Source organism: Entelurus aequoreus, linkage group LG12, assembly GCF_033978785.1.
Source record: "Entelurus aequoreus isolate RoL-2023_Sb linkage group LG12, RoL_Eaeq_v1.1, whole genome shotgun sequence".
NCBI lineage: Eukaryota > Metazoa > Chordata > Actinopteri > Syngnathiformes > Syngnathidae > Entelurus > Entelurus aequoreus.
The window spans coordinates 35,771,522-35,785,206 of NC_084742.1; the positions used below are offsets into that span (position 1 = coordinate 35,771,522).

The 13,685-nt window shown below is 39.6% G+C and overlaps 1 protein-coding gene across 2 annotated transcripts in view; it reads right to left on the reverse strand.

The window, feature by feature from the left end:
* Window positions 1-73: 73 nt before the first annotated feature.
* The window catches only part of LOC133662150 (ras-related protein Rab-39B), a 14,499-nt gene continuing 887 nt past the window's right edge, over window positions 74-13,685 (reverse strand). The window contains exons 1-4 of one of the 2 annotated variants that reach the window (XM_062065869.1): window positions 12,820-13,308; window positions 8,162-8,428; window positions 6,218-6,398; window positions 74-1,230 (exon numbers count right to left, since the gene is read on the reverse strand). In XM_062065869.1, the coding sequence (XP_061921853.1) occupies window positions 985-1,230; window positions 6,218-6,398; window positions 8,162-8,376 (642 nt within the window). In that variant the 5' untranslated portion in view covers window positions 8,377-8,428; window positions 12,820-13,308 and the 3' untranslated portion in view covers window positions 74-984. Of the gene's footprint in view, window positions 1,231-6,217; window positions 6,399-8,161; window positions 8,429-12,819; window positions 13,309-13,685 lie in introns of those variants that run through there. The other variant, XM_062065870.1, reaches the window with a different exon arrangement.

Consider the following 13,685-nt stretch of genomic DNA (forward strand, 5'->3'; position numbering starts at 1 on the left):
GTCAACTAAAGTGATTTCTTTTTGTGTGATTTCTTTATGCACACAGTCAGAAATACAACACAAGGATGATCCTATGAATCCATGCAAAGACAGTTGGGAATAACATACAACTCATTGATGCATTTGGTCCAGTGGTTTATTTTAAATAGTACGTTAAAGGATTATATGCCAAATCCCACTTTTAATTTCCAGGTGCATATGCTGCATGGAAAATAAAGTATTAAGACCCATTCTATCTACGGTAAGTGAATAAAATATTGCAGCTGTAACCGAGTAGTCTTGCGATAAGATTTTTGACAGTCTTACAAGCGATAGACATTTGGTTACAACCTTGGCATATTTTCTGACTGATGTTAGTGGCTCGTCTTCATGTCCGTTAGTGACGTGAGGAAATAAAAGTCCACACATGTAACCAACATTCTTGTGTCAGTGCCGGAATGTTGACCGCAAGCCAACTGGACCTGCTTTGCTTGGTTATATAGTGGTACACTTCTGTCTCAAAGCGTGCATTGTGGGTAAGTCAAGGTGTTTTGGCTGTGGATGCTTATGCTGCCTCTTAGCTCAAGAGTTTCAAAAGTCAGTGCCCTTTGGGTCCACCTGCTTTTAAGGGGTCCTTCCAGAAGTGAATGTTGCTTTGCTAGAATGTGATACTGAAGCAGAACGATCCATGGGCAACAACAGCAGATTGCTAATTCTGTCTTCTTTTTTAAGTTTGTGACTTGTCCATAAGGCTGGGCAAAGGTGGTTATAAACTTTTTGTATGTAATGATAGAATTGCATATTGGAGAAGATTGAAGAGGGTAAGGAAAAGGATTAAAACTTTGAGCCCACAAAAGCAAGTGATCGTTCTTTTCCCATCAAATGAAACCATGGCGGTCAAAAAAAAAAGAAAAAAAGACCACAACTCTCCAGCGGTCCGCTTCAACAAAGAAGGCCGACACATTAGTCCGTCAGCCACTCCGCCCTGTTCAAGCTCTTCCCACATCAACAGAGGCAGCGGCGGTCACTCTTGGTCACCTCCTCGGAGGAGTGCACTACATTGGGGACAAAGCCACTCTTGACGCCCTCCCAGCCCTCCTGGATGGTGATTTCGCCGGACCGCACGAGGGCGAAGATGTCTTTGGTCAGCTCTGTGAAGGCGCGCTCCACGTTGATGGCGTCGCGTGCGGACGTCTCGATGTAGCGCATGCCGTACGCTCCCGCCAGCTTCTCGGCCTCCTGGCGGCTCACCTGGAAGAGAGTTGGAAGAAATTTAAGATGACTGTAAAAGTATTCCGTTAACTACAGAGCCTTCTACCATGGCCGAGTCCATGGTCTTTGAAAGTACATCACCCTCATTATCACTGGGGCAAAAATACAGGCAATAAGAGTTGCGGCTGTAGGCAACCTCCTAATGTAAATTGGAATAATTCCACAAGATGGTAGTATCTACATTAGGTGTGAAAGTCAAGAGCGTTACACTTACTGTATCGTTCTTTACATTGAACTCATCACCAGTGCTGACCGAACAGTTTTTTCTCCTTACTGCTTACAACAACTGATTATGTTGCTGGTGTATCTTACAACAGTCATTTTCAACCAGTGTGCCGTGAGAGGTCGTCAGGTGTGCCGTGAGAAATTATTTAATATCTCCTAATTAACCATTGTCGGGTGACCGTGCTATAATAAAGTGCGGCAGGTAATGTAATACTCATCTATTTCAGTAGGTGGCAGCAGAGGGCGATAAATACCTGTAAAGACAATCGAGTTAGCCTGCGCATCACGTGACAGTGACAGTTTGGGATCACAGCAAGAGGAGGCGAGCAAGTGACAGTGATGGAGAAGTTTTTGAGAAGGGAAAATGCAAATGGCGAAGAGGGTCCTGGACAAAGTTTTCAAGTTTCAAGTTTATTCACAATACCATAGAACAATTACAATATTAGTGAATATCATTTAAAGATATCGGTAAGTGAAAAGGTCCCCCAAATAAGCTAGAAGAAGCTTTTGACAGGGGGTCCAAAGGACAGTATATACATGGAATGATGAAAAATGGTAGCAAGCACAACAACAAAAAAAACCAACAACGCTATATGATAAACACAAGATAATAATACTGAAGCATGCATACACATACACACATACATTCATTCGACCATGCAAAACCCAACAGTAGTCAACCCCACATGAGGCATTAGAGATAGGTGGTTAATAGATAAGTTTTCAGTTTCTTTTTGAAGTTGGGGAATGGATACAGCATCTTGGGGCTCTCATTAAGCCGGTTCCAAATCTTAGGTCCCCTGCATACAACACTTCGATCGGTACAAGCCAGTAGACGATGTTTACCTGATATCAGATCTAAGTTACGAGTGCTGTGGGCATGCTGGGGATGGTAGATAGGAACCAAGCTACAGAGCCTAAGATTCAGCCTGTGGATGACTTGATAGGTTAAACAAGCATTTTGATAAATATTGAACTCTGTCAGTCTTAAAAGATGATAATTATGAAATAGATGTCGAGTGGGGGCATTAAACTTGGACCATGACAGGGCCCGTATGATTTTCTTTTGCATAGATTCTAATTTGTGAAGGTAGGTAGGGAAGGTTTTACACCAGATGACACTACAGTAGTTTAGATGTGGTTCAAAAAGAGTTTTATATAGGGTAAGTGGAGCATACAGAGGAAGATAATGACGAAAGTGAAAGAACAGGCCAACATATTTGGATAATTTGTTCAACAGATGGCTAATGTGACATTTGAAATTGAGATATTTGTCAATGATGACCCCTGGGAATTTTGTGGAATACACTCTCTGTATTTCCTGCCCATTGATGTTAACATGGCAGTGCACAGTATTTGTCCGGTTTTTATTAGAATGAAATAAAATAAAATTTGTTTTATTAACGTTAAGTGAGAGCTTATTGCATTTGAACCAGGAATCCACTTTCACAAGCTCTGAATTGACAGTTACTTGTAGATCGTGGAGGCTCCTGTGTGAGGTAAACAAATGTGTATCATCAGCAAAAATTATTTTATGAAAAGTTTCGGAGGAGTATACAAAATCATTTATATATAGGATAAAAAGGAGAGGCCCCAAGATGGATGCCTGGGGAACCCCATAATTGATGGTCAAACAGGGTGAATTGTGATCATTGACGAATACACATTGTTGCCTTCTGTATAGGTAAGAACGAAACCAATCAAGAGGTACCCCTCTGACACCATAGTGGTATAGCTCATATAATAAAATCTCAAAGTCTATTGTGTCAAAGGCCTTGGACAGATCCAAAAAAATACCAATACCACATTTTCCTTCTTCGATACCTTTTCCAAGAGGTCAAGTATATACAGGTGGTACTTTTTTTTACGAAAACCATATAGGGAGGGGACAAGGATATCTAGTTTTTCTAGTCAAAATTCTGACCCAGATTAAGGCTCTAGTATGAGTGGTCTACAAAATAAAAAAAGACGGTGAGCTCGAGGCAATAAAGCGAAAGCTATCTTTCATTTGGATTGACTTTCACCGGGGATGCGACAGCACCGACTCCGCAGTGCTTGGTGTGTGGTGAGAAGCTATCCAATAGCGCCATGGTGCCAAGCAAGCTTAAACGCCATCTCCAAACGAAACACCCCGATGGACTATTTTGTACGCTTACGTACAAACAATGAGAAACAGGCAACTTTTCTGAGAAAAACCACAAAGGTAAACAAGAGAGCCCTCAAAGCTTGCTACGTTGTTGTTGAACTCGTAGCTAAATCAAAAAATTCCCACACTGTGGCAGAAACATTAATACTGCGAGCTTGTAAAGCCATTGTAATAGTAGTGAGTATAAATACATTTAGAAAATTATAATATTAACTATATGTATTGTGTCATTTTGGTTGGTGGTGTGCCGCAGGATTTTGTAAATGTACAAAGTGTGCCACGGCTTAAAAAAGGTTGAAAATCACTGTCTTACAATATATGTTTCTTAATAAAAATGACCCTGGTCATAGAGGTACGTTTCACTTTCCGCTTTCTCATGCATTCTAAATCATAGTTAAATTTTTTTTTACTTGTTTGTTTTTCCATTGAAGAAATAACAGCCTTATCTAAATATCGGCTGCATTTAAGTAAACACCAAAAGAGAGCCATTTAGTCAGCCCTACTGGGAAAATGCTGTTTTAATATCTGTAGCTTTAATGCTAATGAGCTGGGTTTTCCCCCACACCTTTATTCACTTGATACATATACAATGTTCCCTTGTCACATTGTGATTCACTTACTTCGGTCTACTGCATTGCAGATTTTAATGTACCCATTTAAGTTTTCATGTTAAAATTGCTTTGGTTTTAGAATATGAAGTGTTTTAAGAGCGTGGGAAGTGTGTGTATGTATGAAAGCTGGTGTACTGTACAGGGCTTATAAAGACTTTAAATTAGGGATGTGCAGATGTGTCGGCCAAGTTTTGTGATGCCATTGGCGATTATTGACCTTCATGCCAATCACAAATGCTGATCCCCTCTGGCTGACTATTTATTTTTAGTCCTCTTGCTTATAAGCGGCTCGCGGTTATGTGTCTCAATACACAGTCTGGAGCCACTCCCCTCAGTTAATAATATTCACCTCTATTACGAAAAATAAACTGCATATCTTTGTATCTTTAGTAATAAAGTATTATTATCCTTGGAGGATGAGGCTAAACTTGTTATTGAAAGCAAGCAGGGGCAGGCATGCTAATAGCTAAGATAGCTAGAAACAACAGAAAAAATAGGTGCATAGTAAAGTTTGAGAATGTAGATGGAACCAGAAAGTGAGCGGTTATTAACAGGAAATTTATACGCAAATTAACAAGAATCTTGAGACAGGATAATATAACAACCGTCATGTCAACATTGTCACAGTCGGTACACAGCACTTATGAGGGTGGATCAATCCATAATTTGGTGGTGTCGATACCAATGGTAGTATCGGTATATGAACGAGACTTTGTTTTGCCCATACAATTGCATGTAATAAAAGAATAAGGAACTACTTTAAATACTGTGTTGATATTGGTAAACTATTAATAGCACTCATCATAAATACATTGAAAAATGTACAATTAATACATGTGATTGGTATTGGTATCAGCCAATCACACAGAATTGGCAGTATAAAACCCTGATTGGACATCATGAAAGTTTTTTTAAAGGGGACTTATTATACAAAAACAACTTTTCTTACCTACTGGTACCTGTTTTTTGTGTATTTGGGATCTGCATAAGTCCCAAAACTTTAAAAATCTAACCATGAAGGCATGGCATAAATATTTATAAGACAATCTTGTCTTAGCGAGCTATTTGGAATTTGCCCAATTTGTGACATTTTTCCCATTAGTGACGTCCGCAGATATCTCCATATATGCTAGAGATTTCCTCAAAGAGCTGTGCACGAGTCCACCATTGTAGTCAATAAGCTCCTTCTTTTTCATCTCGCCTCTTGTGGGGCAGACTGGCTCGCACATGGACATGCATCCTCCGCTGTTGCCATTTTTATTATAAAGTAGTGCATACGAACCTATATATATATACATATATATATATATGTATGTCAGTGGACCTGCTATGGAAGCGCTAACAATCACAATAAGGATCAAGGGGAGAAGACACAGTCGAAGTGGAGGCACATGAATAAGACTGCCCACAAAATGGCGTATTCTGAAGAGACGGTCGTAAAGTGGCTGGAAGATGCTCTTTAAAACATAATCCATGCAAACTTTTGACAAAAAAAAAACGCCATTACATGTTATGTAGACCACAAGGAAGTGTTAACATGTACAAAAAAATCATAATATGACCCCTTTAAAAGTGGAACAAACAAGATGATAGGTTGTTTGTCATTTTTGGTACTCATAAACAGACTAGGGACACGACACATTACTATCACTTTGGTTCCAGGTTCAATTCCACACTTTCCCCATCTTGAGCCCAGTGCGGCTCACACTGGTGTGTGAGTGTGAATGGCGGTCGGACGGGCCTTAGGCTCAAATTGGCCGCCATGTAATGCAGCTTACCACCATTTAATGTGTGAATTTGGAGTGAATGAATGATGAGTTCTGAGTTCTCAGTGAAGCGCTTTGAGTGTCTAGAAAATCGCTATATCAATTTAATCCATCATTAGTGGTTATATTTCAAATATTGGGAACACCTAATTTTACATACATAGTATTTGAAATACTTAATTAATGCTGCGGACTCTCGGGTCACGGGTCGTACGCACCTGACGCTGTGCCTCCAGGTCACATTTGTGGCCCACCAGCAAGAAGACGATGCTGTGCGGCTGCACGTGACTGCGCGCCTCCTCCAGCCATTCGTGCACGTTCTGGAAGGAGCGGCGGTTGGTGATGTCGAACAGGAGCAAACCGCCCACCGAGTTGCGGTAGTAGGCTCGAGTGATGGACCTGCAGGAGAAGTAGGCCGGTTTACATCATGTATGTTTTGACGCATGGCCATGCCCACTTCAGGAGCCTTATGAAGTGTTTATGTGTGAGCGTAACAACACAAGCAGGCGGTGGAGATGCTATTTTGATGGGGAAGTTCCCTACATCATCAACTGATAGACAAATATGTGTTCATGCTTAATGAGTGTTTTGTATACAATGTAGGAATGTGAGTCCTAGAACAGTGTTTTTCAACCTTTTTTGAGCCAAGGCACATTTTTTTCATTGAAAAAATCCGGAGGCACACCACCAGCAGAAATCATTAAGAAATGAAACTCGGTAGACAATAAAAGGTCGTTGTCGCAGTTGTTGGATATCAATTTAAACCATAACCAACTGTGCATCACTATAGCTCTTGTCTCATTGTAGGTGTACTGTCACGACCTGTCACATCACGCCGTGACTTATTTGAGTTTTTTGGTTGTGCTCCTATGCATAGTTCTTGTCTAGCGCTCCTATTTTGGTGTCTTTTTCTGTTTTTTGGTATTTTCCTGTTGCAGTTTCATGTCTTCCTTTAAGCGCTATTCCCCGCACTTGCTTTGTTTTTGCAATCAAGAATATTTAAGTTGTTGCTATCTTTTTTTGGGGGGGACATTGTTATAATAAATGATAAATGGGTTATACTTGTATAGCGCTTTTCTACCTTCAAGGTACTCAAAGCGCTTTGACAGTATTTCCACATTTACCCATTCACACACACATTCACACACTGATGGCGGGAGCTGCCATGCAAGGCGCTAACCAGCAGCCATCAGAGGCAAAGGGTGAAGTGTCTTGCCCAAGGACACAACGGACGTGACTAGGAAGGTAGAAGGTGGGAATTGAACCCCAGTAACCAGCAACACTCCGATTGCTGGCACAGCCACTCTACCAACTTCGCCACGCCGTCCCTTGGCCCTTCGCCGTTGTTGATTGTCATGTCACGTACGGATGTTCTTTGTGGACGCCGTCTCTGCTCCACACGCTGTAAGTCTTTGCTGTCGTCCAGCATTCTGTTTTTGTTTACTTTGTCGCCAGTTCAGTTTTAGTTTCGTTCTACATAGCCATCCCTAAGCTGTAATGCCTTTTCTTAGGGGCCCTCACCTTTTGTTTATTTTTGGTTTAAGCATTAGATACCTTTTTACCTGCACGCTGCCACGACAAACCATCATCGTCTCACACGACCTGTTCCCGACATCTACAAAGCAATTAGCTACCAGCTTCCACCTTCTGATATTGAGAAGAATAACATGGTTACTCTGCCGAGCTCTAGACAGCACCGACACTCAACAACGACACATTATTTGCGGATTATAATTACTGGTTTGCAAAAAATATTTTTAACCCAAATAGGTGAAACTACATAATCTCCCACGGCAAACCAGACTGTATATCACGGCACACTAGTGTGGTTGAAAAACACTGTCCTAGAAGGTGCATATACTGTAATAATCTCCTAAAAAAGACATTTACTTCCCTTTGTTTACCTTCTTAGATAATGTCTCATTTGAATAACAGCACAGCCTCCAGGAACAAACACTTGACGTAGGTGGCAATTCTAGTTTTCAGACCTTCAGGCTAGGCCTCATGCTATGTACACGTCTCTTCATCTCACTACTACACTCGCGGTCTCACGTTATACACCAGTGTTTCCAAATGTTTGTTTGATCATTCATGGTACTTTATGGAAGCCCAATCAAGGCAAAAACACAAAAAAGCAGGACAACGTCGCAGCTTTCACGTACCTGAAGCGCTCCTGGCCCGCTGTGTCCCAAATCTGCAGCTTTATCCGCTTGCCCGGCTCGATCTCCACCAGTCGAGAGAAGAAGTCCACGCCCACCGTGGGGTCCGACACCTGGGCGAAGCGGCCTTCGGTGAAGCGGCGAATCAGGCACGACTTGCCTACCGTGGAGTCGCCGATCACGATGAGACGGAACTGATAAAGCCAGATCGCCTCCATAACTCGGCTCTGGCGCTTGGCTGTCTGTCGCTCTACCGGTCTGTTTGCTTGTCTGGAGGAGGCGGGGACATTTTGGAAGGAAAGAGAGAGAGAGAACAATAAGAGACGGAATGCGTCTATTTCTCCTTTCAACAACTGACATAACTAAACAATAATGACAATTATTAGAGGATAATCCATCAATAAGGAGTCCACAGTGTAGAAAACATGTACTGTAGGTGTAATCTATCTACTAACTACACGATTGTAATATTTCTATGTGGGTACATTTGTGAGGCAAAATGTTACCCAAGAGAGGGGCTGGTTTATAATGAATTAAAACTGCTGTTTCTGCTCAAACTATTATCTTTTGGAAAAATAATAAAAAAGTCTTCGTAGATGCAAAAATACAAATTAATTTGTATCGCAGGATAAGCCAACATAAAAAAAAGGTAATAGTGTTTTTTTCAGTCTCTATGTTGTAATAAAGCTACCATAATAATTTTGGACTGTTCTTTGTGAATTTACACAATCAGCTGGCAGGTAACGCTCATGTAATTTACAGTTGTATAAAAGAAAGACAAGCACAAGTTTTCAAAAAACAATAATTTTCTGTCATTTACGGGTTTTGTCGGGGCTCCTGAAGAGGTTTTGAGACATCTCCTACAACTACGGGACCAGTATTGTGCTGTTGAAGCAAGACAGTTTTTATTTTTTTTTGTGTGTAAGGGTCCCCACTTACGACATTTTAGCAAAAAAAGTTGAAAAAAAAAATTTCATTTTCTACCATTTTCGGGTTTTGTCGGGACTCCTGTGTGTGTGTGTGTGTGTGTGTCAGCCCGGCGCAGTGTTGTTATCGTCCATAGTCTGAAACGGCAACATCTTTAATGGCCATTGTGGAAAGTACTGTCTAGTTCCTTTTTGATTTGAAACCGAAACTAACAACACTCACACAAATTGCTCGGCTCTTAGCACTTGATACCAAACGTTGACCTCAATGGGACATTTGGGGTAGAATTGGTTTAATATATTGTTTCTTGAAATTAAATAAACACCTTTATTTCCAAAATGTATATACATTTTCATTACATTTGGTGTAGTTATAGTTAGAAAATAGATTTATTTTAAGAAACGTGAGAGTATATAGTATAAGGCAGGAACATGTTCTTCAGTTTTGTAAAAAAACGAAAAACGCCAGTCAAAGATCCTTTATATCATTGGTCCCCAACCACAGGTACGGGGACCGATACCGGGCCGTGACGCATTTGCAACCGGGCCGGAGAAAAACATTGAATAATTTATGAAGGACTGCATTTTCTCTGACTTAACTTTGGCCTGTCCCACTAGACCAGGGGTGTCAAACTTGTTTTCATTGGGGGCCACACCGCAGTCATGGCTGTCATTAGAGGGCCGCTTGTAACAGTAAATAATTAATGAATTTGCCTATGAATTTAAATATTTTACCTTTTTTTTAATGTAAAGATTAAAAAAACTGGCAGTTAGTTGTCAGAGTTTTACTGTAAAATATATGGTGTTTTTTATTATTATTATTATTTTTACAACATATTATTGTAAATAGAAATACAATGCCGTTTAATTTTATTTTGGCAACTCAGCTGCCAGTTTTTTACCATAATAAAATGTGGTACCATAAAATCCTCAAACGTGGATTTTACAGTAAAAAAACAAAAAACTGACAGTTCAGTCGACATCATTTTACTGTAAAAAAACAAAACATTAGTCGTTTTATTTCCAATTTACAGAAATATGCTGTAAAAAACTCCCTAAATTTTACAGTAAAATCTATTGGTCATTTTTATAGTGTACAATTTGATGGATAACTTGCTTCGAAATCTTAAGTTAAGCAGATATTTAAGTATGTATTTGGATTTTGACCAACAAAGTTAGATAATATTAGGCTGACCATGTTCTGAAATCCCAAAAAGAGGACACATATATGCGTGCCAAGGCGGGCAGCACGCCAAGGCCAGGACTAGGTGAAAATTTGCCAATGATACTCGAACTTGTTCTGTAAATAATATATTTATTTAAATAAAGCATTTTTTCTCCTCTTTTGACAGCAGTGTTGGCGCTAGGAATTTTCAAAATGGGGTCCCAGGGACCCCATCAAGTCATAAAAATGGGGTCCCACAGTACATTTTTGGGGTCCGGTCCCACTTTTTTGTAAGCATTTTGAAAACAAATGACAAATGTATGCATTATCCTGTTATATCTCACATTCTATATTGTGTTTTGGAAAAAGGTTTTCATAAACGTTAATTCATAAAAAAAATAATACAAAAGAAAACAAATGTGTATACATATGTAAATGTATTCAGTTATAAACATTCATTCACTTTCTTCTTTCCTTCATGGATCTAAACTTTACCGCTGCTGGTAGTTTTTTCTATGTTTTTATTTAATAAGATGTAGGTGTATTTATTTCAGTATAAAAGTGTAAAAAGTGTTTTGCTTCGGTCATGAAATGATGATAATGGTGTGCCAGGGCATACATACATTTTATATTTAACGCTTAAATCTCTGGAGTCTACATCAACTTCAGATCTATTACCTCATTTCAAAATATTTTAGTTTTTTTATGTTGTTTTTGTTTTTGTTTGTTTGTTTGTTTTCCGCCCTTTTTTGTCAAACAAAACTATGTTTTTTATGGCAAACACACAAAATATGCAAAATCTTCCACCAAAAATATTTTTCAAAGTGGAATATTTGATGTGAAGTAATCGTAACCTTGGATAGGTCAATAATTCATAATAACATTGATTTTGATTCAATATTATGTTTTTAGCAATGACAGTTTGAAAGAAAAAAAAACAGCTTTGTTTTATTAGTCAACATTGCAACTGTTTCTAAATTACATTTCACCTGTAAGCTTTTTTATTTCAGTTTTGTTATGTTTTTGTTTATTTTAATAGTATTTTTAGAATGTGCCGTGGGCCTTTAAAACATTAGCTGTCGGCCGCAAATGGTAAAAAAAAAATCTGCGTCCTTTCAGATTTCAATGCGTTAAAAAGACACAAAAAGTGCGTTAACGCCAACACTGCTTGACAGTATAACAAAATAAGTCACACTTATATTCTGTAACATTCACAGTTTTGGAAAAAAAGTGCAGAGGTAGAAATATTCAAAATAACCTCTTGTATATAATCTAAACATAAATAATGCGAAAAACAAGTTAATTAAATTCAAACAAAAAACAGCAGACGAGCTCTTGCCCTGTACAGCTGTTTTGTGCTTTGTAGTGTCGATATGGGCTTGTAGATCGTTGGCCCCTTTATTTGCCACAGATATATACTTTTCTGCTTTGCACACAGTGCATTCTGCTTCCCGTGTGTCACGGCCAGGATGAAAACACAGATACTTTTCCCGCAAATCATCCGGGAAGTTGCATTTACGTTTCGGCTTCTCTCTTGTGTTCTGTCTGTCTCTCGACTGTCTCGCTCTCCGTCTCTGCCCCTCCCTCACGAATGTTGCTGCGTGCGCACACCTTCACAATTTGTTTTGGTTTAACCCCTTCTTAACCCTGGACATACATTGAAAATACACGCAACCCTAACTCAAAATACCGGACATTTGAGGCATTTAAGAAACCCCGCCCGGACAGCCCGGACAGCCCCGCAAATGAGGACATGTCTGGGGAAAAGAGGACGTATGGTCAGTCTAGATAATATAATATTTGTTGCAATATTGGACACTATTTTTTCCCCTGTCAAACTACAAAAAAACCCTAATACATTTAGTAAGAAAATAAGAAAGTAAAGGAAGAAAATATAAGGTATTTTATTGACACATATTATTTCCAGGCTTTTGCTGGCCATATAAAATAACGTGGAGGGCCAGATATGGCCCGCGGGCCTTGAGTTTGATACCTGTGCACCAGACACACCAATGAGCTTGTTTATAGATGTACAATAAAACTCCTCATAGGAAGTTGCCATTTGTTATAACTTTTGGACATGATACGATGCACATTAATGAACATATCAAATATAAAAGTGACACACTGTAGCCAAAGGCTGATTTCCATCTGCATCTCATTGCAAAGAAACAAGCCCAGGGCTCCCACTAATTCAGAATTATAGTGAGTTGTATTTTTCATGCACTTATTCTTGTTGTATTTATCTGGCACGAAAATAATGCCTACATTAAACCGGTCCGTATAGCAAAAAAAGGTTTGGTGACCACTGCTCTATATGACATGGCTATGGTGTTATTAGGAATTTCATGCAAACATGTCACTCATTTCCGAGGCCAGATCTGGCCCGTGGACCACCAATTCAATAGTCCTGTTTTAACGAGACATTCCTAAAAAGTATGTACAGTTTCTACACTCGAGAGTCCATCTAATGACAGAGGAAGTTTTGCAAACATGCTGCAATTTGAATGTATTGACCAAACCCTGTTTTTTTTTTGTAAATCACACAAAAAAACATCCAATTATTTTACCTAGTAGAAGTTAACGCAGGGGAGTAAGATATGCTTCTCTATGGGTCGTTCAGGACCTGCAAGCCGGCCCAGGCTCCATAATGGTTGCGTCCGAGGTGTTTAACCGGATTGATGGACCCCTGGTGGAGGCGACGATGGGTAAGTAGGCCCCTGTAGTCTGGCACTTGTGTGCTCGGTGATGTCTGGGCGCAGAGCGGCTACGAAAGGCAGCTTCAGGGTGCAGACAAGGCGTCTCGTAACAGCGTCGACGCTCACTACCACAAAGTTGTTTGCCTTTTATTTGTAGTCCGGTTGTGAAATGGCAGCGATAGCAGCATCATATAGCCTGACTCATCCCGCATCAGTACCACTACCGTAAGGCATCGTGGAGTGGCGCAAACGCGGAAGTTGTCCCAAAAGTCCAACAATTCCGTGGATTTTTAAAAAAGAATAAATATATATAATGAAGACGGATAAATATTATACACGCCTAAATCAATAGTAACTACAAAAATAAGGCAAACATTTCAGACACAAAACGCATGGAAGGCAGCAGGTCGCATGTGCGCAGACACGGAAGTAAACATGCTGTTAGGTACTGTAGTTCCTGTGTGCCAGATCGCGCACTTTCACTTTCATGTTATATGAGGGCACTTTTAGTTAAATAATATTTTCCGGCCACAGTTCATAGACAATATATCCTGAAGAAGTTTACAAAAGTTGAGCTAAGGAAAATAAGGACAAGATAAGATAGATAGTAGATTACATAAATACAATTCAAAATTATCAATGGAATATACCCTTCAAATTATTTTTTTGAAACTTAAATTTAACATGGAGGTGGACGGCTGTTATATATGTGGAGCTATAGAGGATGTCAATTATCT